This window comes from Macrotis lagotis, chromosome 3 (genome assembly GCF_037893015.1).
Source record: "Macrotis lagotis isolate mMagLag1 chromosome 3, bilby.v1.9.chrom.fasta, whole genome shotgun sequence".
Lineage (NCBI taxonomy): Eukaryota > Metazoa > Chordata > Mammalia > Peramelemorphia > Peramelidae > Macrotis > Macrotis lagotis.
The window spans coordinates 167,208,153-167,230,723 of NC_133660.1; the positions used below are offsets into that span (position 1 = coordinate 167,208,153).

At 34.4% G+C, this 22,571-nt stretch overlaps 1 protein-coding gene across 2 annotated transcripts in view; it reads left to right on the forward strand.

Annotated features, from left to right (window-relative positions):
* The window catches only part of CORIN (corin, serine peptidase), a 211,302-nt gene that overhangs the window by 141,515 nt on the left and 47,216 nt on the right, over positions 1-22,571 (forward strand). For both annotated transcript variants that reach the window (XM_074229502.1, XM_074229503.1), the window contains 4 exons: positions 3,413-3,520; positions 4,450-4,560; positions 7,443-7,559; positions 9,670-9,777. In XM_074229502.1, the coding sequence (XP_074085603.1) occupies positions 3,413-3,520; positions 4,450-4,560; positions 7,443-7,559; positions 9,670-9,777 (444 nt within the window). The remainder of the gene's footprint in view (positions 1-3,412; positions 3,521-4,449; positions 4,561-7,442; positions 7,560-9,669; positions 9,778-22,571) is intronic.

Below are 22,571 nucleotides of genomic sequence, written 5' to 3' on the forward strand. Positions count from 1 at the left end.
GGAGAAAGGTAAGCTGTGTGTGTGTGTATGTATGTATGTATATATATATATATATATATATATATATATATATATATATATATATATATATATAAAAGCACATATACACATACATATTTGTGTCTGTGTATAGTAGGGGTGATAATTGAACAGGGGTAAAGGGTAAAAATCCAGAGTCAGGATTGGAGATAGGTTAGCTAATAGTCATATACTAATAACAATTCTGCTTAGGGCAAAGGAGCAGAAAGAAAAATTATATAAAGCAAACAAAAACTAGAGCTATTCAATGTAGAGTCAAGTAGCTTTATATACCTCAAAATTCCCAGAAGACATCAAATTGCATTAGAGTATAGCACATCATTCATATGCAAAATAATGCTCCTAAGACTTCAAAAAAAAGGTTAAATTGCATTTAGTATATGTTTAATAAAACACAAAATGTATAAATGCCACAAATTTTCCATCAATATGGTATAGTTAAAACCAAATAAATTCAATCCTTAAAATGTCATATTGTAGTATGTAATAGGTATAGAATGTTAGCAATAATAAACCTTCTGTTCATAGTGATATGTTAAGAGATGATTTGGTATTGGAAGACTTCATGGAGGAGGTAGGATATGAATTAGACTGTAAGAGGAGGCATTACTGCACAATAGTGGAATCCTTATGAAATAGTGGAAAGAGCTATGACAGGGAGTCAACAGACTGTGATTTTTGTTCATGTTGAAACATTTGACTTTGGTTAAATGAACTGAACTCAAAATTAGACAGTTGGATTAACTAAAATCTGAAATTTGGCCTTAGATTTCTTTGATTCTGAATGGTAACTAATTTTGTGTTGTGTGGAAATAGAGAGATGTTTAATATGCATATTTGAAAATGGAATCAAAGAAACATGTTTACATTTATAAACAGTGATAGGAGATAGAGTAGATTTTGCTAAACTCTTGATAAGTTTCTCCTCTTATTTAAAATTTTTTTTTTTGGGGGGTGTATTTATCTAGTTTTCCTTTACAGAAAGGAAGATTATGTGAGCCTATCAAAACTCTAAAGTGAATACATGTTAATGAGCTCATGCAAGAACTTTTCGATATTTCCTCTCGTGTTTATTAATGTAAAAAGGTTATACTTTGAACAGCATGAGTTATGCAAAATTGTGCTTATGTAGAGCAAGGCAACCTCAGAAAGCATTTTTGGGAAAGTCTTGATTTGCAAGGCAGCAAACTGTGCTGACGTCTTCTCTTATTCTAAGTTCAAATAAACATTTACTGGAATAAAAGGCAGCACTATGATCTTTAGTGTTTACTGTGTTGTCCAGGCTCTGCAATGAAGTACTTCTGGTTAAATTTTGTGTATTTACCAATTGGCCAGACTTCACTGAAGTCAACAGATTGTTTCTGCAAACAGATCATTTTGTATCTTACCTCTGAAAAGAACTTCTTAAAAAAGTTCTTGTTTAAGTGTGTAAATCATGGTAGAGGAAAGTTGAATCTATTAACTTGTTAGATAATGACGGATTTCTCTCTTACATATCTCTCTGCTCTAATTTTTGGAAGACAAATTCATTACATTGTTTCACATGGTGATTTGATATTAAACTAAATATGACTACTGTGTACTGCTTCTGAAAAAATATGAGAGGCCCAATAATTTTTTCTGATTATCAAAATGAAAGGTTATTTTAAAAAAGATAGTGCCTTTCCTAGCACCTCAGATTTGGAAAGGCTTTCTGGAGGCCATGTAGTCCACTTGCAGGACAAAAATTTTATTCCTTTATGTTGAATTCACATTTCTAAACGGTAATTCCCTCCACAAATATCCCCAACAAGTAATGTCTATTCATCCATCTGATGGAAGACTGCCACTGAGGGGTAGTTAACTTTTTTGGGGGGTACCTATCTGGTCAGCTTTAATTTTTAGGAAGTTTTTCTTTCAGAAATAAATATGGCTTGTAAACTTCTTCTCATTATTCCCAGTTTCATAGTCTCAAGAAGATAAATTCATAAAGAGGGGAGCTTTCAGAACTTCCAATAGAACTATATATATATTTTTGGTACAAAGAGTTAACAATGCTACCTGAAAGAAGTTCTCAAATTAACCTTATCTGCTCTAAAGATTATACTGTCAGACATGATTAAAATGACTGAATAACAACAAAAAGCTGAGATAAGCCAACCCTAGAGTAATTTTAAAGGCAAATGTTATATTTAATGGCCTTTAGTCTTCATTAGAGCAATTAGATTTTCATAATCATGCAAACAAAATATTTAAAAAACTGCCATAGGAGCAATGATCAATGGAGAGAATTTGAATGACTTTTTTCCGCTGATACTATTTAAGGCTAGTATTACTGACCTTTTTGTATCATGGTTCCCTTTGACAGTCTGGTGAAATCTATGGACTGATTATCAGACTGACGTTTTTAAATGAACAAAATGATATATGTGATTATAAAGGAATGTATGATTATAAAGGAAATTAGTTATATTGAGATAATTATCAAACATCAAAAAATCAATTTGTAGTTTTATGTATATGTATCCACATGCATATATACACACACACATATATGTATAAACTTGTTTTGTAATTAAATAAGACAACAAATATAGGGACATTAAAGGCTCTTAATGTGGTAATTTTGAAATAGTGCTGCACATAAATGATATTTTGAGACATCTGCAACAACTATAATGTGATATGAAAATACCTTTTTCTATTATTGACAAAATCACAATTGTATTTTATCACCTAATCCTACTGTATTTTATCACCCTTATATTCATTATTTAATGAAATGTTACATTTCAGTTACAGTTGAGAGAAAAATACAGTTTTTCCTATTAATTTCACAGATCCCCTGAAATCTAATCATGTTTCTCCGAAGGAAGTTCATAAATTTCAGGTTAAGATTTGATTTAGAGATATTACTAAATGTTGACCTTGAGAACCTTAATGTCAAGCACACTAAATTGGGAGGTTATATCTAAGCTATAGTTAGTCTCAAGAAAGTAAAAGAAATTTGTTGTAGTAAAATAGACAAGTTAGAGAGCTTTAAAGGGCCTAGAGCGATCAGCCTTTAGTCTCAGCAACACAAATCTATTCCCCATGCAATTTTGAGTAAGTCACTAAGCCTCATCAGACTTTTTTCTTTATACAATTAACTTTAGCAAACATTAATCACTTACTGCGTACACTTAGCTCTATGTTGAGTTCTGGGTGGCATATAAAAGTGAAATAGTTACTGTCTTCAAAGAAGTTAAGTTTTATTGTAAAATATGAGACATTTGGTTTGGATGTTTTCCATGGTATCTTCCAAGTGTAAAAATCTATAACTATGATCTGATCCAGTAGCTTGTTAGAATATTCTTCAATAAAATGATTTACTTGTTATTTTGCTTATTTACAGATTGTAGTGAAGATCTATTTCACTGTCACACAGGAAAATGCCTTAATTATAGTTTTGTATGTGATGGATATGATGACTGTGGAGATCTAAGTGATGAGCAAAACTGTGGTAAGCATGCATGTTATGTTTTGTCAAAAAATTTCAGATTATCCTAGCAAATGGAATAGAAGACAGAAGGGTTTAGCAGTTTTAGAGGGAAGTTTGTTAGATGGTTTCTCTCCTGGAATTACATTATTCGAATGGTAATTTATATAACAACAATAATATCTAGCATTTATACAGATACTTTAAGGTTTATAAAGCACTTTACATGCATTACCTAATTTGATTCTGACAACAACTCACAAGGCAAATATTACTAGTGCCATTTTATTTCAAACTGAGGGAAATGTGACTGAGAGAGCTTAAGTGATCACAAGGTTAGTATTTAAGATAAGATTTGAGTTAGATTGGCTGCAAAAAAATTGCACATCTGTCTGCCTATCTATGTCATACTTCACACTAGTATAACATTGGTTAAATGTAAACTCTAAGGTTCTATAGACATATTAAGTATTACAGATCCTATGATATTAACTTGAAAGGTTAGCTATTAGAGTTCAATGAGTATTGTGATATGTAATCCATAACTTTATCTACAGTTATAACAAGTTATATTCTCATTATTTGCTAACTTTTGAGGAAAATTAATTTCTTTCCTAGGTTACCAAGTCTGTGTGAGGAAACTCATGACTCACCCTGTTTTTAGTTATAAGTAGACTAAGGGAGAAATAGATTGATTTAAGATGCAAGGCTGCAAAAACCATACAACTAAGGAACAAAAGCTGGGCTTTGTTCCGTTGGTAGTTCTTTTAAGGAGCTAATCTCACAGGAATGTCTATATTAAAATAGTTCTATAGGAAAGTTATTAAATTGTGTCAGAATGTTGGCATTTCGGGGAATGCTGAACGGAAATAGGAATTGTACAACTATTATTGTTGGTCCATTAGTCTGGATTTCTACTTCCTCCTCATTTGTCATCCTTTTTTTTTTCCCAGACTGTAATCCTGTAAAGGAATATCGCTGTGGAGATGGCCGCTGCATAGCAATGGACTGGTTGTGTGATGGTGACCATGACTGTCTAGATAAGTCAGATGAAGTCAATTGCTGTGAGTATTCTGATTTATTCATGGTTTTGTAATCTTTTATTTACTTTTTTTTGAAGTAAAATATGCTAAATTTCCACTAACTTTTAAAGTAGTCAAAAAAAGAAAACTAAAAGCTATTTCAGGCTTTAAACATATAAAGATAATAGGTAAATTTTTAATTTTGTCAGAAAGATAATTATTTTTAAGTTAAACTAAGACTAATAATAGATAACATTTACCTTGCCCTTCAAGATTTTTAAATTTTGTTTTGTTTGGATTCTACTTGGTAAGTTGTCTAGTAAAATGTAAGCTCTTTGAAGTCAGGTATTTTTCTGTTTTTGTATCCTTCAACTCTTGAACAGAGATGAGAGTTTAGTTGACACTTAATAAATGTTTGTCTTTAATTAATTAATTTTAGAATTTTACTTACATATTCTCATTTAATCTTTACACTAGCCCTGGGAGATAAATGTAAATATTATTGTTCCCATTTTATGCAGGAGAAGATTGAGACACAAAAAAAGGTCCATAAATTTCGCAGGCTCACATAGTTAGTGAGTTCCAAGGCTGAGGCTTGAACCAAAAGCTTCTGGTGCCCAGTTCATATTTTCTATAAGTACAAAAGTCTGCTTCTCAGTGAATACTGACAATATTTGTAATTCAATCACAAATAATGTTTTCATAGGAAAGGAAAGTGCTCAATGAATAGTTCTTTTACTAGATAAAACTCAGCATTTGTTTTAGGAAATGGACTAAATATAACTATTCTCAGAACTAAATTAGGAGTGATGACAGAATATTCCTCTTAAACTAATTTATCAAATATACTATTAAGTGATTTTGAGCAACTAGTTGGCACAGTGGATAGAACACCAGCCCTGGAGTCAGGAGGACCTGAGTTCAAATCCAGCCTCAGACACAATAATTACCTAGCTGTGTGTACTATTAAATGATTTAAATAGTACATTTTAAAATTAAGTTCATTAATAATATATAATAAATGATAATAAATATATAAAAATCAAATAGAATAAATTAAATAGACAACTAATATGACTTACAGAATCTCTTTCAAATGTTGGCTCTCGTGTAGCAAAGAGCTGGAAATAAGATGCATGCCCATCAATTAGAAAATGACTTAATAAATTGAGGCACATGAATATTATGAAATTTGACTGTACCATAAAAAAAGAATGTGAAGAATTAAGATAAGTATGAGAAGATAAATATAGCTGATACAGAGTGAAGAAACAGAGCCAGGAAAACAATATGCAATCTAAAATGAAAAAAAAAACCCCTACAACTAAACTGAGAACTATATCATTTTAATGTCCAAGCTTGGCCTGGGAGAAGAGTAGAGGAAAAAATTAACTCCTTTCTTTGCAATAGGTAGAGGACTTTGAGTATGAAATATTATAGATACTATAAGACAAAGTTGATAGGATGGAGGATTTTGCTGAATTGCTTTCTCCACCTGCTGCCCCCCCCCCCCATTTTTCTTTTTTAATCTTCATTCCAAGACAGTGATAGGTGGGAAGGATTTTTGAGCTGGCATGTGTTAGGAAAATATATTCAGAAATAAAAGTGATGTGAAACAAAAATATCAATAAAATGAGATTTCTAAAAAACAAAAAGATGATTCACTGGTTAAAAAATTAGTTTTTTTAAAATGAGTTTTGAGAAGTATATTTAGCTAATTAGACTGACAAGAAGGACTAGCAGAATTTAATTGTCCCTCAGAGAAAACAGATTGTAGAATAATGGAGTTAGAAACAAAATGTCTTTTAGTTCTACCCTTTCATTTTACAGATTGGGAAATTGAGGTCCATAAATCTTGAATGACTTGTTCAGAGTTAAGCAGGTTATACTTTTATTTGGTTTTAGTCTGAGAAATATCCATTTTATTCTTCTAAATAATAGGAAATATCTCATTTTCTTTGAGCATTAAGGTAAATTATATACCAGGGTTAGGCTTGACTGCTTTCCTATCACTATATAGTAGCACCTTTCTTATCTAAACTTTAAGTAATCCTGAACATATTTGTGAACACAAAAGAAAAAAAAATGAAAACAATCACTGATCCCTGAGCCATAAAACTGGTACAATAAAACTTGGACACTTTTGGGGGGTGAGAAAGGTTCTTACCCTTTCAATCAGAGCCTGTTGACTTAAATCAGTAATCTTTTTAAATTAATTCTAACTTATTCTAACAAACTTGATCATCTTCCTTCTTGATTTCAACCAACTAGAAACAGTCTATTAGAAAAAGAATACTGTTAAAGATAGCCATGTGAAGAGCAGTAAGAAATGACAGTTGAGAGATGGAAATTAGGAAAGACTATTACAAACCACAGGCAGATATTATAAAACAGAGCAATCTGTGGCAATTCAGTATGTACTGAAGTATGAGGGGCAGTATATTATAGGGACAGTTAGGCAACATAATGGATAGAGTGTTGGGTGTATGAGTCAAGAAGACTCATATTCCTGAATTTAAATCTGACCTTAGATACTATATTGTGTGGCCCTGGACAAGTCATCTAACCTTATTTGTCTCAGTTTCTTTATCTGTAAGATGAGTTGAAGAAGGAAAGGCAAACCACTCCAGTATCTTTGCCAAGAAAATCCCAAATGGGGTCATAAAGAACTGGAAGCAACTGAAACTACCAAATAACAACAAGAAAGCAAGTATATTTGAACTGAGTTCAAATTCTGACTCTGTTACTTTCTTGTGACCATAGGGAGGCATGTCACTTACATGCCCTATTCTTCCCTCATCTATAAAATGAGGGAGTTGGAATTGATGAAATTTCTCTTATAATTGATTGAATAAAGAATTAATTAAATAAAGAAAAATTACAGTTAAAACAAATGAAGTGAATGTCATTTTTGCTTTCCTCAGCATGTTACAGTCAGGGTCTTCTGGAATGCGGCAATGGACAGTGCATCCCCAGTGCTTTCCGGTGTGATGGTGATGATGACTGTAAAGATGGAAGTGATGAAGAAAACTGTAGCAACAGTAAGTGTATACCATGCAAATCTCTCTTCAGAAAATTGTGGTTAGGTTATCAATACTCTTTTAAAGTCAAACTTCTAAGTGAATTCATGATTGTTCTTGCCCAAAACTTAATAATACAACATACCTTTATAAACTAGGATGTTTATGTAGAATGTAACATATCCCTAGAGCAATAATGAACTAGAAAACTTGTGAAGTAACACATGACACTCAGTTAACTTTTCCTGAGTTTTATTATTTGATGTAAATAAAACTAAAGATAAATAAAAAAACAAACCCAAAGTAATTTAGACACAGTTAAATATCCTATAGGCAAAAAGGCAATGAGAAGAAAATGGGTAGAGGGGAAAGATCCCAGAGTTTAGTAATTTTTTTATTAGAATGGACAAATTAAATTCCAGAGCAAGATCTAATAGCTTCCTGAAATAGCCATATACTAAGAAATAATTTAATTTTTCATGGTTCTCAAGAAATATATCTTGCATGTATTTTATCATATGTCTGGTGTCCATATGTGAAACACTTAATTTGTGGTCTCTGTTCAAGCATCACACAGTTTTGCCTCAGACATTGTATTTAAATGTTACTACACCAGTTTTTAAATATTCTAGCATGGTGAAAATAATGTTTGTTAGTTTATTTTTGTGACCATACAGAAAATTTTTTTCATTTAGTCAGTTTTTGGCCTCATCCTAGCTGATGATGATGGTTATATAGTGTTAAAATTAAAAATAAGAGCTTTGTAAAGTATTTTATATATATATATATAGATTTCATTTGATCTTTATAGCTATGACTTGGTTGCCTCAATTTCCATTTACAGATGAGGAAACTGAGGTATAAGGGATGTGAATGTCAAACAGTTAACCAGTATTTGAGAGATTATTTGAATCCAGGTTCCTAACTATGAATATAGCACTCTGCTTTGGCTGTTGATCATCATAGTGTCCTAGAGATTATTGTGAGGTTTACTGTGGCACTACCTGAAAGGTGAAGAGATGACAGTATAATAACATTTTCCAGTAGATCCATAGACAGGAATATGTATATAAATATTATTTGTTCATTTTATAATCATCATATAAAAATGTGATTATGTTTTTTGCAATATTTATATATATATGACAAGATTTTTTTCTGTTGTTTCTGATGACATATTTGAAATTAAGTATTAGAGGGTCTAGAGAAAATAGTAATTTATTATTTTTTATGTAATCTACTAACGATTCTGAAATCACTATATTGGTCAATGAGAAAAACAGCTTCCATTCCACATAAGGAAAAGTAATTAGGGCATATTCTGACATTACAACTGTCATTCATTTGGAAACTAGAAACCTGATGCTCAGGTCATCGCAGTTGGGTTTATGATTCTTTCCAAAAGACATAACAGAAAAAAGATTAATAGCAGCTGCACAAGACCTGGTCTATGATAGAATGCTTTCATCTTATTGGTATTGGGAATGTATTTATTACTCAAGAAATGACGTCTGTTAGAGAGGCATAGAGTTGAAGGAAATACAATTTTAAGACAAATTCAAGACATGCAAAAACTTTTTGAATTAAATATTTTAATTATGTACATAAGCCCATGTTTTTTGTGCAATATAGTATAGAACACTATTTTTCCCCCATTTTTTTTGCAAAGCAATGAGGATAATTGACTTGCTCAATGTCACACGTCTAGGTAATTATTAAGTGTCTGAGGCTGGATTTGAACTCAGGTCCTTCTGACTCTAGGGCTGTGCTCTGTCCATTGCACCATATAGCTGTCCCCATTTTTTTCCTAATAAAAAACAATACTATTCTAGAATGTGCATTTCTCCCTCTATTAGATAGAACCCTTTTGGAATAACTGGTGTTTAGCACTTGGTTAATTCTTTTATAAGGATTTGATCAATCTGAGAACAGTATTTCTAGATTTTGTAAAAACATGGAAGTAGTGGGGTGAGTCAGAAAGGAAATTCTCATTTTATAACATCTTCCATCCCCTTCCCTACAGGTGCTTCTTTTAAATCCCACCTATCAGAATGAGAGTAATTTAATTCTGATCAAAACAAATGTAACATCAAATATCTGCTTTACTCCTTTGTTCTTCTCCTCTCCTCAGACCAATCCCCATGTGTAGAAGGAGATCAGAAATGCATCTATAATTCCTGCTTTGATGCCTGTAGTGGGAGCTCCCTTTGCAACCCGGACAGCAATCAGACCAACTGTAGTAAGTAGTAAGGTGATAAATGTGTCACTGAATGTGGATGTCTCCTTCAGCTCCTTTCATTTGCATTGTCTTTAAGATGGTGTAATCCAAAATAAGGAAATGCATTTCAGTTCATTATTTAAGGAAAGACACTGTTCTTGATTAGGCTAAATCAAAAGCAAATGTTATTGTGATCTGGGGTCTAAATCTATGCTTTCTACTATGATTATTATTATTACACGCAGTTCAATATCTCCTGTACATGCAAGACTTTATTTGGGAGCAGATTCTATTTTCCATCCTATTTGAAGCATAGCTTATGAAAAAAAATAATGAAGACTTTATCCAAGGCACAAGTAGCACTCACATAATATTCTGAGGGGGTAGGCTTAGGCCTTATATATGTCAAAATAATTAAATCTAGCACTTCTAAAATAAATACTAATGATACTTTTGTACTTATAAAATAATTCCATGCTATTTGAAAAACAGAAAAAAAACTTTATAGTTCATCCCAACAATGCAAAATAATGGCAGCAAAGAATTAATAGACATTAAAAATGTTTTAAAAAAAGGTCATTCCCACTTTTCTAGTAAATGGCAGAGCTACAAAGATTTTGTAGATATGTGGAATGTACAAGGTAAAAACTCAAGACAACCTGAGCAGGTGGTTGTCCTTCAATAATATTTATTAAAGAAGGTCACTGGAACCGACAACCTATGTTCACTAGGTGAGCTGGTGGTTGCTGCTATTACTGGGCTTCTGGTGGGGTTACCTCCTATTGGGATTGGTGGAGGACCTCTCCCTGGCTCCAGGACATCCACAGTTGCACTGTGTCACAAGGACTGAACCTAGTGCTAATATGAAGCATCTTCAGTATCCTATTGGTCATTCTATGATACTTATGACCATTTGCTTCTACCAGTCCCTCCATGCAGGAATTCTGCAGACCACTTTTGGCGTCATGGTAAGTGATACATGGGGTAGAGCATACTGGGCATCCTCTGGGAACAGAACCCCAAATACTTGAAACCCACACAGACAAATGTACTGTACAATATGAACTTCCCCTTATAATCAAATGATTGAAAGAAACTAAATGTGAACAGGTAATATTTCCAAATGCCATATGTAAATAATCAGACATTTAGAGATTTTTGCTTTTGGTGTGATTAATAGAAGACAGACCTGAACCATAAAGGTGCACTATAAAGAAAATAAGTTTGGTTTTTTTGGTAGTGTATGTTAAGAGCCCTCTTGGAAGGGAATAATAATTAATGTTTGCTTATGTTAATAAGGTGAATTTTCTTAGGATTCATGTTCTGTCAGATGGAAATGAAGAATGAAAAATAGCAAAATTTTTTTAATGACAAAGCTCTTGTGCAAAGTTCAAAGCCTAAAGGCTTTTAACAAAGAGCTAGTACAACTGTACACACTTGTCTATTGTATTAGCCTCTTCATCTCAACTTTTCACTGCACTGCCTCTTCTTAAAGGCAGGGTTATAATTTATCAAGGTATGGCAAAGACTTAGATGGCACTGATGATGTTTAACTGAAAAATGTTAAGTGTGTTTTTGTGTACTTATTTTCCTCTTAAAACATTGAAAGCATATTTAATAGCTATTTGAAAAGGCAAGACTTAAAAGTCTCATTAGAAAAAACAAGGATTCAGATAGGCATTGTGATGATGCTCAGAAATCAAGAGTACCAATTTTCATTCAGAAAGTTTTACCTTAAAAATGACTATCAAGCTTTAAATCGAAAATCCAAAACCAAGACTCATAACAAATTTTTGCTTAAGCAAATCCTGTGGAATTCTTTTAAAGAAAGTTGGAGTTCTGCTTGGGAGCAGGCCTGAGTTAGAAGAGGGAAAGCAAATGCTTCTGGAGGGCATCCTTGCATCTCCACTATATATGATGAACATGAGTGTTAATACAAACCAAATTTTAAAATCTTGGTCAATGCTGCTATTATTTTTCACTGTTAGAGTGAAATGAAAAGTTTTTTTGTTTTCTGTTTTTCAAACATGATTTAATTATTTTGTAAGAACAAAAGTGTCATTAATATTTGTTTTATAAGTACTAGATTTAATTATTTTGATTTGTCAAAAACCAAATTTAATTATTTTGATTTCTCCCATTCAAATGTAACATTGGTTTCTCCCATTCAAATGTAACATTGGATTTATATAAAAAAGAACATTCACTAAAGCAGGTCCATGCACTTTTCAAAAATATTTTGATAACTATTTTAATATAATTGGTTTCCTTTGCAATCTAGTCCTTAGCCTAGTTTCTGACACATTGTAGATATTTAATAAGTGTTTGATGGCTTAATCTCATATATTTTATTTTATGCACTTTAAAAAATTCTTTTGAGAAAGCATCACCAGGCTTTGCAGAAAAAGGTAAAGAAATTCCTGCACTACAAAGTAAGGTGAACTTGGAGGTGGTTGGAAGTGTTGCTTTGGTGCTGGTCTTGAATGTGAAAACAGCCAGAACACCAGAAAGGTTTAGATTTGGAATTAATAGCTCTTCTTGGCCACATCCTTCCTATCATCATGGTCTTTAATTTGCTCTGCAACTTCTCTGATTTATTTCCTTGCCCAGCTTGAAGCTGGAAATTTGTAACTGGGATGAACTGCTAGTCTGAAGCCAAAGATAGCCTGTCACAGCTACTCATGATTTTGGACAGGGATGTGAGAGAGTTAGGGAAAAGTGGAAGGAAATAACAAAATTGCTGGCAGACAAATGCCTGAATGTTTTCATTCATTAGCAATCAGTTTGTTCGAAAACTTCACTTTGTTAGGAAAACACAATGATTTGCAGAAGAAATGAATACTTATGTCATGAGAGTGTGTTGTCATTTTATTCTAGAATTGTATTTTTTTCCCTTATGTTCTCATTTTAGTTATTCTACCCTCCTCCCCAAAGTCCTTGAACTTTGCATTTCTATTTCCTTATTTTACTATAAGCTTTAAATTAGTCGTTTTGAATTGGGGGTGTTCATTTCATTCAAACATGTACTTGATGGGAAATTCTTTACTTCTGTTTTATAGTTTGTTGTAGTGGAAAGGGAATTAGATTCTGGATTCAGAGGATCTGTTTTCAAATTCTGGCTCTATTGCTCTGCTGGGTCTCATTTTCCTTATTTATAAAATGTGTGGATTGGCCTGATTTCTAAGGTTTATTCAACTCTAATTCTGTAACATTACAAACACTTGCAACTGCTGTCTTATAATATCTGATAATTTAATATTTAGATTTTATTTACATCATATATAAATATTAAAAGTAGACAATAAGTTTTAGCTTGGAAGCCACATTGTGTGCTACTAGCTCACTTTATTAGTAGCAAGCAATGATAGTTATCATTTTTATTATGCTTTAAGGTTTATAGAGCACATTACAAATATTTATTATAATTATCATATCAACCCTATGAGGTTCTTGTTATTATCCCCATTTTTAGCAATGAGGAAACTGAAGCTAAGAGATTAAGTGAACTTGTCCATGGCCACCCTGCTATTGTTTAGGGCAGGATTCAAACTCAAGTCTTTCTGACTCCAAGTCCAATATTCTGTCTATAAATGATATAACTACCTGCACAACTAACAATTGTATGGTATATAACTCAATTTAAGGATTGGCTTAAAGATTTAGTACTCTTTATATGTTTTTTCACTTGATCCTCTCAACCTCTGAGAGGGTAGGGGATTATCATTCCCCTTTCACATATTGGGAAACAGGCTGAGAGAGGTTTAATAATTTGCCCAGGGTCACACAAATACTGTCCGAGGTGGGTTTAAACACAAGCTTTCTTGACTCCAAATACAGAGTTCTATCTGCTGTGTTACCTACCTTACCAATCTTGCAAGTAAATACTAGGAAAATAAAAACTTTCCTCCTATAGACAGAAACTATAGCAATATTGTCTTTCCCCCCATCTGTTTACTCCTGTTATGTCACCAAATATAATTGATATGCAGTGCCTAGCAAGTAGAGGCATTAATTACATGTCTACTGAATGAATGGATGGAAATGTTTACCTTATACGTTAGAGCAGAGACCTCAAATACCAGGCAACCTTCCAGCCACATTCTGGAATCAGTTAAAATGTAATTGTGAAATATTTGACAAAATAAATAAAAATATAATAGATAAGTTAATATATGGCTTTCAAAGTCAAGATGAAGCCAGCAGAGGTCCTTATGTCTTAGTGGTTTTCCCTTCTATTTGAGTTTGACACTATTGCCTTGGGGTGGAGATAACCTTCTTTGAGTCTTTACTTAACTAGTCTTTCGAAACTGTTTAATGCACTTTCTCATTGACTGTTTTTTTGAAGATGTAGGCTGTAACTAGTAGCAAATATTTGTATAGCATTTTAAATTTTACAAGACAGCTTATCTAATCATAATAATCCATATAACAGCTCTGTGAGATAGGTAGTACGATTATTATTATTCTCATCTTAAAGATGAGGACATGGAAACTTGGTGAAATTAGCTCATCTAAAATTTTTAACCTAGATCTTAGGGTTCTGGAGGTCTTCTCCCTTTCATTAACTTTTCATTTAGTTAAAGAACCTTACTGAAATAGTACATGACTTTCTCTCTGGACCAAAATTAAAAATAAAGGTGACATTTTATCTTTAGGTACTTAGCATGATTTTGGAATATAGGTACATTGGGATTAAGGCACTATTTATTAGAGTAGTACCTTGAAACTAACCCTAGTTTCTGGGTCACCCTTCCTTTGGAAATCTGAAGGTTGGGTTATAGAGCCAAGCTTCTGTCACCATCACTTTGTCACAGAGAATCCAAACCTATTAGGTTTCCTTGTAGATGAATCTTGTTCTTGCAAGTCAGGGAAATGTCTACCAATCTCAACAGAGATACCTTAGAGGATTTGAGGCATACTTGTTGAGTTCCTTACTACATATGAGATCTTGGGTAAGTTACTTATCTCTCTGGGCCAAAATTCCCATTTGTAAAATGGAGTAGTTGGATTTAGTGATCTTTAAGGTCACTGCTAGCTTTTAATTTTATTATTATATGATGTGCTTCATATTTCCAAAGTGTTGGAATTGATGTAACAATATTACATAATTCCTCCTCTTATTTTGTCTAGTTAAAATATCTGGAAAGGCAGAATTGAGGGAGTGTTATGCAAGTAAGTCTAGTCTACCATTTCAAAGTCCCATTATGATCATGGCACCATAGTGACAAATTCTTATTAGATTTTATTATGGGATTATCCTCTAATGAATTTAATTCCTGACAAGTCCATTGGTAGAATAATAAGATTAAAATCTTGACATGGACAAATGAATTTTTTTGTTACAAGGTAGACTTCTATTTGAGTGAGAGGAGTCATGGAGAATTTGGAGGTTACAGGGAATATTTTGAAAGTGAAAATAGTGCTTAAGATAGAAATGTATATTCATAAAAATATCTAAACTTTTAAAAAAGTTAATAGGAATAAAAAGATTGAATTCTTGAATAACATTCTGATAAACTGAGTACTTAAAGTTAAATCATAAATGGAATCTCTGTATTCCTTGTTCTCTATTTCTTTGGAGAATATGTGCAAAAATAATGATGAAACATAAAGTGCTTAAGAATTCAGACAGTGAAACTTAAGTAGTCTGTGTTCTATCAGCCACTACAGATGTGGAAACTGAGACCTGGAAGAGACCCTATCTGGAAGGGCCTGGGAGCCTGGGCCCCTCTTTGGCTAAAAGAAACTGGGACCAAGGGGGGCCCTCCTGGGACAGAAGAGTCCTAGCCCTACTCTGACAGAAGTAAACTAGCTGGGACCTCAAGTCCACCTAGGTTCTTTCTTGAGAGAGAAAGAAACTGAGGCCTCAGGGGCCCCTAAGGATTCTGGTCCTCCGAGTTGGCAGAGAAGGAGCCCAAGGCTCCAAGAGGACCCCAAGGAGGGCTTGCCACAGTCTTCCCATGTAGGCCTGAACCACTTTCACTACAAAAGTTACTATTTAAAATAACCAGGTTTTGAAAATGTTGAAGTTACCCTGAATCTCTTAAGGATTCATCCATTTATTTATTCAACAAGTATGTTTTAAATAACTACTATATGTCTAAATAACACTTTGCTAGGCATTATATCATACCCTCCTTTAAAAAAGGAAAAAAATTAGAAAAAGGAAAAAATCCTATTGGATTTTCAACATCCTTAAATGTTTGCGATTAGATCTCCCTCTAGTGGCAGGCCCAAATGAAAGGAGTGAATAAGTCAACTTTTGATATGAAAAAAACTTGTCGTGGAAGTAATAAAATTTAGAAATGATAGATATGTGGACAGTACATCTCATTTAAAAATCCGTGAAGAGAGTACTTTGCGAAAGTCTCAGATTCAGATATGTTACTAGAAGTGTTCAAGCAAAGGCTTCCATGGTATTAGAACCAAATAGTCAAAAAATATTTTTTAAAGTACTCTCTGTCAGACACACGATAATCGCTGGGGATACAAAATTAAATGTATAGTCATCAAAATCATCAAGGACCTCATGTTCTATTAGAAGAGACAACATGTTTGAAACACAGTGTAGAAGAAGATAAATAGAAATAAAGTAAAAGAGAAGAAGGAAGTGCTTCAGTCTGTGTTCTGACACCATCAGCTCTGTCTCTCGGGTGAAACACATTCTTTATCATAAGTCCATCAGAGAGGTTCCATCCATATTTTTCCACAGTTGCTGTTGCTGATTGTAATTCCCTCCATCTGCTCCTTTCATCTATCATTTATTCTATTTCTCTCTCCTTTCATCCTGTCCCTCTTCAAAAGTATGCTGTGGGGCAGCTGAGTGGCAAAGCAGACAAGAGTACAGGCCCTGGGCCCAGGAAGTCAAAAGCCTACAATCCCATCCCAGAGACCCAGTGGCCATCCATCCCCTTGGTCCCTGACATGCCACCCAATCCCACCACCTTGTCAAAAGTAAAAAAAAGAAAATGTGTTATATCTGACTATCCTCTCCCATGCTCTATCTTCTCCCCATCATCTATATCCCCCTCCCCCTGTCCCTTTTCTCCCATCCCCTTTCTCTCTTTTTTCTTATAGATTTCTATACCCTATTAAGTATGTATGTTGTTTCCTCTCTGAGTCATTTCCTTTTTTTTTTGTTTTTTTAGGGTTTTTTGTTGCAAGGCAAATGGGGTTAAGTGGCTTGTCCAAGGCCACATAGCTAGGTATTATTAAGTGTCTGAGACAGGATTTGAACCCAGGTACTCCTGACTCCAAGGCCGGTGCTTTATCCACTACGCCACCTAGCTGCCCCTCTCTGAGTCATTTCCAATGAAAATGAAGGCTCCCTCATTCCCCTCACCTTCCCTCCTTCCATACCATTACAAAAGCTATTTCTTGATTCTTTTACATGAAATATTAGTATATTCTACCTCTCCTTTCCCTTTCTTCCAGTACATTTCCTTTTCACCCATTGACTCCATTTTAACAATATATTATAAATTCAAATTCAACTCCCTTCTGTGCCTTGTCTATAAAAGCTCCTTCTAATTGTTCTAGTAAACGAGAAGGTTCGTATGAGTATTATCAGTATCCTCTTCCCATGCAGGAATGTACACAGTTCATCATCATTAAATCTCTCATAACTCTCTCTATGCTTCACCTGAGTCCTGTACCTGAAGTTGAAACTTTCTGTTCAGCTCTAGCTATTTCAACAGGAACATTTGAATGTCCCCTGTTTCATTGAAAGTCTATCTTTTCCCCTCTGAAGTGAATGTTCAGTTTAGCTGGGTAGTTGATTCTTGGTTGCATTCCAAGCTCTTTAGCCTTCTGGAATATTGTATTCCAAGCTCTACAAACCCTAAATGTGGATACTGCTATGTCTTGTGTAATCTTGACTGTAGCTCCATGATATTTGAATTGTTTCCTTTAGTCTGCTTGTAATATCTTCTCTTTGACTTGGGAGTTCTGGAACTTGGCTATAATAATCCTGGGGATTATGTTTTTGGATTTTTTTCAGGAAGAGATTGATGGATTCTCTAAATTTTTATTTTGCTCTCTTCTTCTAGAATATCAAGGCAATATTTTTCTGGAGAAATTCTTTAAAAATGAAGCCAAACTGGGGCGGCTAGGTGGCACAGTGGATAGAACACTAGCCCTGGAGTCAGGAGTACCTGAGTTCAAATCTGGCCTCAGACACTTAATAATTACCTAGCTGTGTGGCCTTGGGAAAGCCATTTAATCCCTATGCCTTGCAAAAACCTAAAAAAAATGAAGACAAACTAATGCATTATTAGTAGAGCTGTGAACTCATCCGACCTTTCTGGAGAGCAGTCTGGAACTATTCCCAAAGGGTAATAAAAATGTGCATACCCTTTGATCCTGCAATACCACTACTGGGTCTATACCCTGAAGAGATGATGAAAAAGGGTAAAAACATCACTTGTACCAAAATATTCATAGCAACCCTGTTTGTGGTGGCAAATAATTGGAAATTGAGTGAATGTCTATCAATTGGGGAATGGCTGAACAAATTGTGGTATATGGAAGTTATGGAACACTATTGTTCTATTAGAATCCAGGAAGGATGGGAATTCAGAGAAGCCTGGAAGGATTTGCATGAACTGATGCTGAGTGAGATGAGCAGAGCCAGAAGAATGAACACCCTAATAGCAACATGGGGTTGGTGATCAATTTGGGTGGACTTGCTCATGTCAATTAGGGACAATTTTGGGGTATCTGCGATGGAGAATACTATCTGTATCCAGAGAGGGAATTGTGGAGTTTGAACAAAGGCAAAAGACTATTACCTTTAATTTTTTTCTTTAAAAAGGTCTCTTATGTAATTTTGCTATCTCTTATATTTTATTTTTATTTAAAGATATGATTTCTCTCTCAACACATTCAATTTTGATCAATGTATAGCATAGAAACAATGTAAAGACTATCAGACTGCCTTCTGTGGGGGATGGAGGGAGGGAAGCAAGATTGGGGGGGGGGATTGTAAAATTCAAAAAACAAAAACAAATTTTAAAACATGAAGTCAAGGCCCTTTTCCTGATCATGACTTTCAGGTAGCCCAATAATTTTTAAATTATCTCTTCTGGATCTGTTTTCCAGATCAGTTGTTTTTTTTCAATGAGATATTTCACATTTTCCTCTAGTTTTTCATTCTTCTGGTATTGTGTTATTGTTTCTTGATTCCTTTAGCTCCATTCAGCATTTGAAGGAGTTGTTTTCTTCAGAGAGCTTTCTTATTTCCTTTTCCATCTGACCAATTCTGCTTTTTAAGGCATTCTCCTCATTAACTTTTTGGACTGCTTTTTCCATTTGACCTAAACTCGTTTTTAACATGTTATTTTCTACAGCATTTTTTTTTTTTTGGCTCTCCTTCACCAAGCTGCTGACTTGGTTTTTGTGGGGTTTTTCCCTTGCATATCTCTCATTACTCTTCCCAATTTTTCCTCTACCTCCCTTACTTGATTTTCAAAGTTGTTTTTGAGCTCTGTCATAGCCTGGGCCCAAGTCCTATATTTCTTGGAAGCTTTGGATACAGAAGCTTGGACTTGGTCATCTTCTAAGTTTGTGTTTTGATCCTCCATGGAACTGAAGTAATTGTCCATGGTCTGTTCCTTTTTTTTCTGTTCATTCATTTCCCCAGCCTGTGCCCTGGTTTTGGGGTGCTTCCTGAGCTTTTGAGTATTATTGAGGCACCCCCACAGGGACCTCAGTTCCTTCAAGGTCTTATGAGAGGCTCTGACTGCTCTCCTGGCCTGTGTTTTTGTCTGTGGATGACCACGAGCATCTGCCCTGGAGCTGTGAGAGGAGGCCCCAGACTGTGACCAGGGTCTGAATATGGACAAAGAACAAGAGTCCTGTTCCAGGTATAGAGGAGAGACCTCAATAGTCTTCTCCCATCCCCTTACCTTCTGTGGTTTTGAGTGCTCAGGGCCGGGGGTCACCCTGATGGGTGGCTTTGTGGGCTTGCTTCCATTTCCTGGGATCTGGGCTGCACTGATAGCTGTAACTGCACTGAGGGCCCTGCTGGCTCCCACTCACTCTGGTAGAGGTTTCCCCACTGATCTTCCAAGTTATGTTTGGTATTCCCTGAGTTAGCAGGTCAGGAAACTGCTTCTGCTGCCAAGAGCCAGTGCTCCCAAGGATCCAGGCACCCCATGGGTTGTTCCTAGAAGACTGGAGCTCCTGTGTTGTATTGATCCTAGCTGCGCTGCCGCCCCCTCCAGCTCTATAGAACAGAGCCTTCCCACCATCTTCCAGGTTACCTTGAACTGGAGAAATGCATCACTGGATCTTTCTGTGGGTTCTGTCTTTTGAAAATTTAGTTAGTCATTGTTTTAAAGTTTTTTAAGTATTTTGGAAAGAACTCCTAGGAAAGGCTGTTCTCATGGTGCCATCTTGGCTCTGCCCGGATGTCATTAATTTTAGTAAAACAATTACTAAAATGGCATGGTTAAAAATGGTGGTAAGAAAAGCATTCCCTTTAAAAACCTGGGATGCATTTTCCCATAAATCCATAGAAAGAATGAAGTGTACATGTAGAGAAACATATGGTCAAAGATATTAATTCCTTTGTGCTTACAAAACTTGAAGTCCTTTCTTTCCCAATGGAAATATAGCAGAGCTTCCTCCCTGGGGGCATTTTATCCTGATGGATGGGGTTTTCAGCTGCTCTCCTAGAGTCTGCTTCATGAAGGGCATAGTGATTCTTTCTCATACATCATTTTGGTCACTCAATGGATAGAGTCCTTAGTCTGGAATCAGGAAGACTTGAGTTCAAATCTTTCTAGAGATACTTACCAGATTGTGACTCTGTTTGCCTCAGATTTCTCAACTATATAAGAGAGATAATAACAGTAGCTACCTTGCAGCTATGTTATTAGGATCAAATGAGATATTAGTTGCTGACACATAGTAAGCATTCTAGAAATGCTTATCTCCTTGTCTTTCCTTCCTGTTCTTGTCAATCCATAGCCAGCTTTCTCCTCCCTTTTCAGAAGTGATTCTCTTTGAGACTGTTTACAGCCTTAAGTAACTGCATCTCTGTTATCAGTTTCTGGCTATAATATATTTCTCCTCCTTCCACTGTGCCTTGAACTGTCTGTAATTGAATCTCCAAATATTTTATCTCTCTCTAGGCTATTAGCTCTGCTGTGAGGAACTATGGATGATGGGGTGGGGAGAAAGAAATCTCCTCCTTCCCCCAAGACTTATTGCCTTTCAGGGTCCAGGTTCTTCCTTAACTAGTGATTCCTGCCCCTACTTTCCAGAGTTTAGCTATTTAAAGTCCTGTAATTTCATGGCTTCTTATTGTTCATCCAATGATTTTAATCCCTTTGGCCTCAATCAGAGACAGGTGTTCACTTTTTTCATAAGGTAAAACAGAATGTTAACACATTAACTTATTACATCCTGTGATCACAGCACCTAAACTGGGGATGGGGGAATCAAATTCCCCTATCCTTAATACTTACATATGTATTTGTTGTTTCTCCCAATAGAAAGTAAGTAACTGAAGAAAAGGACACATTTCATTTTGTACATTTCCATCCTTGGTGTCCAACACTAAGCTGGAATGTTGTAGGCATTTGATAAATGCTTTGTTGATTGATTGTTAAAGGGATGAAAGTTTTTTCCATATAGCAAAAAGGAGGGGAAAGTGTTATGTCTTGTTTATTTTATAGAGATTAAAAAGTTTAAGCTTCACCTGTCTAAACAACTCATACAAACTCTTACAAAAAGAGCTGGTAGAGCCAACTGAAGAATGTACATGTTTTTCAGCCTCAAGCTGAAATGTTCTTTTGGACATCTTATCCATGATAACTTTTATTTGCAAATATTCAGTTGATGACTTGTAACAGAGGCAGTGAATTATAGTGGCTGGAGTCTTGTTCTCAGAGTCCAGAAGAATTGGTTTCAAGTTCAGCCTTTGATGCATATTTTTTTGGTTAGGGTGAATCACTAAATCTTCCAGTGCCCCAGACAACTGTTTAAGAATAAATTTCTTTTTAAAAATTTATTTAATATTTAATTTTTCTGCAATTATTTGTAAAAGTAATTTTTAATAATCTTTAAAATGTTGAATTCCAAATTCTTTTTTTCTCTCTCTCTCTCTCCTGCCTCATTGAGGAAGCATGTTGTTATAGGTTTGATATAAAGAATTTAAGACTCTTAAGGTTCAAAGAAGATATTGACCTACCTTGTAATACAGGAGATACCTAGTCAGGAAAACAAAACAAAAGATACTTTAAAAAATCCCTCTTAAATTACAGTCTTGAAGCCTGATTTTTAAATTTACCAGAGAGACGCAGGTGCTAGGAGGTCAGTTTATTATATAAAGAGATATAAACATATCTCTCTATATAATAAAATATATAATATATATTTAATTATGTTACACATTACATAATTAAATATAGTAGTGTAATAGCAGTCCCTGTATAATTCCAGCATAATAAAATTCCTTGGTTTTTTTATGCTAGCATTGTGCTCTTTCCTTTCTATTTGTAGTATTATAGGGAGAGACAATTATGAGTAGATGTGTTCAAATCTGATGAATGGAATACTTAAAAAGTGAGAATTAATGTACTCAATAAGCAGCTAGAGGGAATAATAGGTGAAATGGGAAAAATGAAGAATATTACACTATTTAATAGGTTCAAGATAGTATGTCTTAATTGAAATCATCTTTAATCATTAGAGAAAAGTGATTACTTTTACATTTTAATACAATATAGTCTCAAAAAATCAATATATTTTCTTTTTAGAATACATTCTATTCTAAATGCATGCCTCTCTTTCTTGGTGGATCTTCCCTT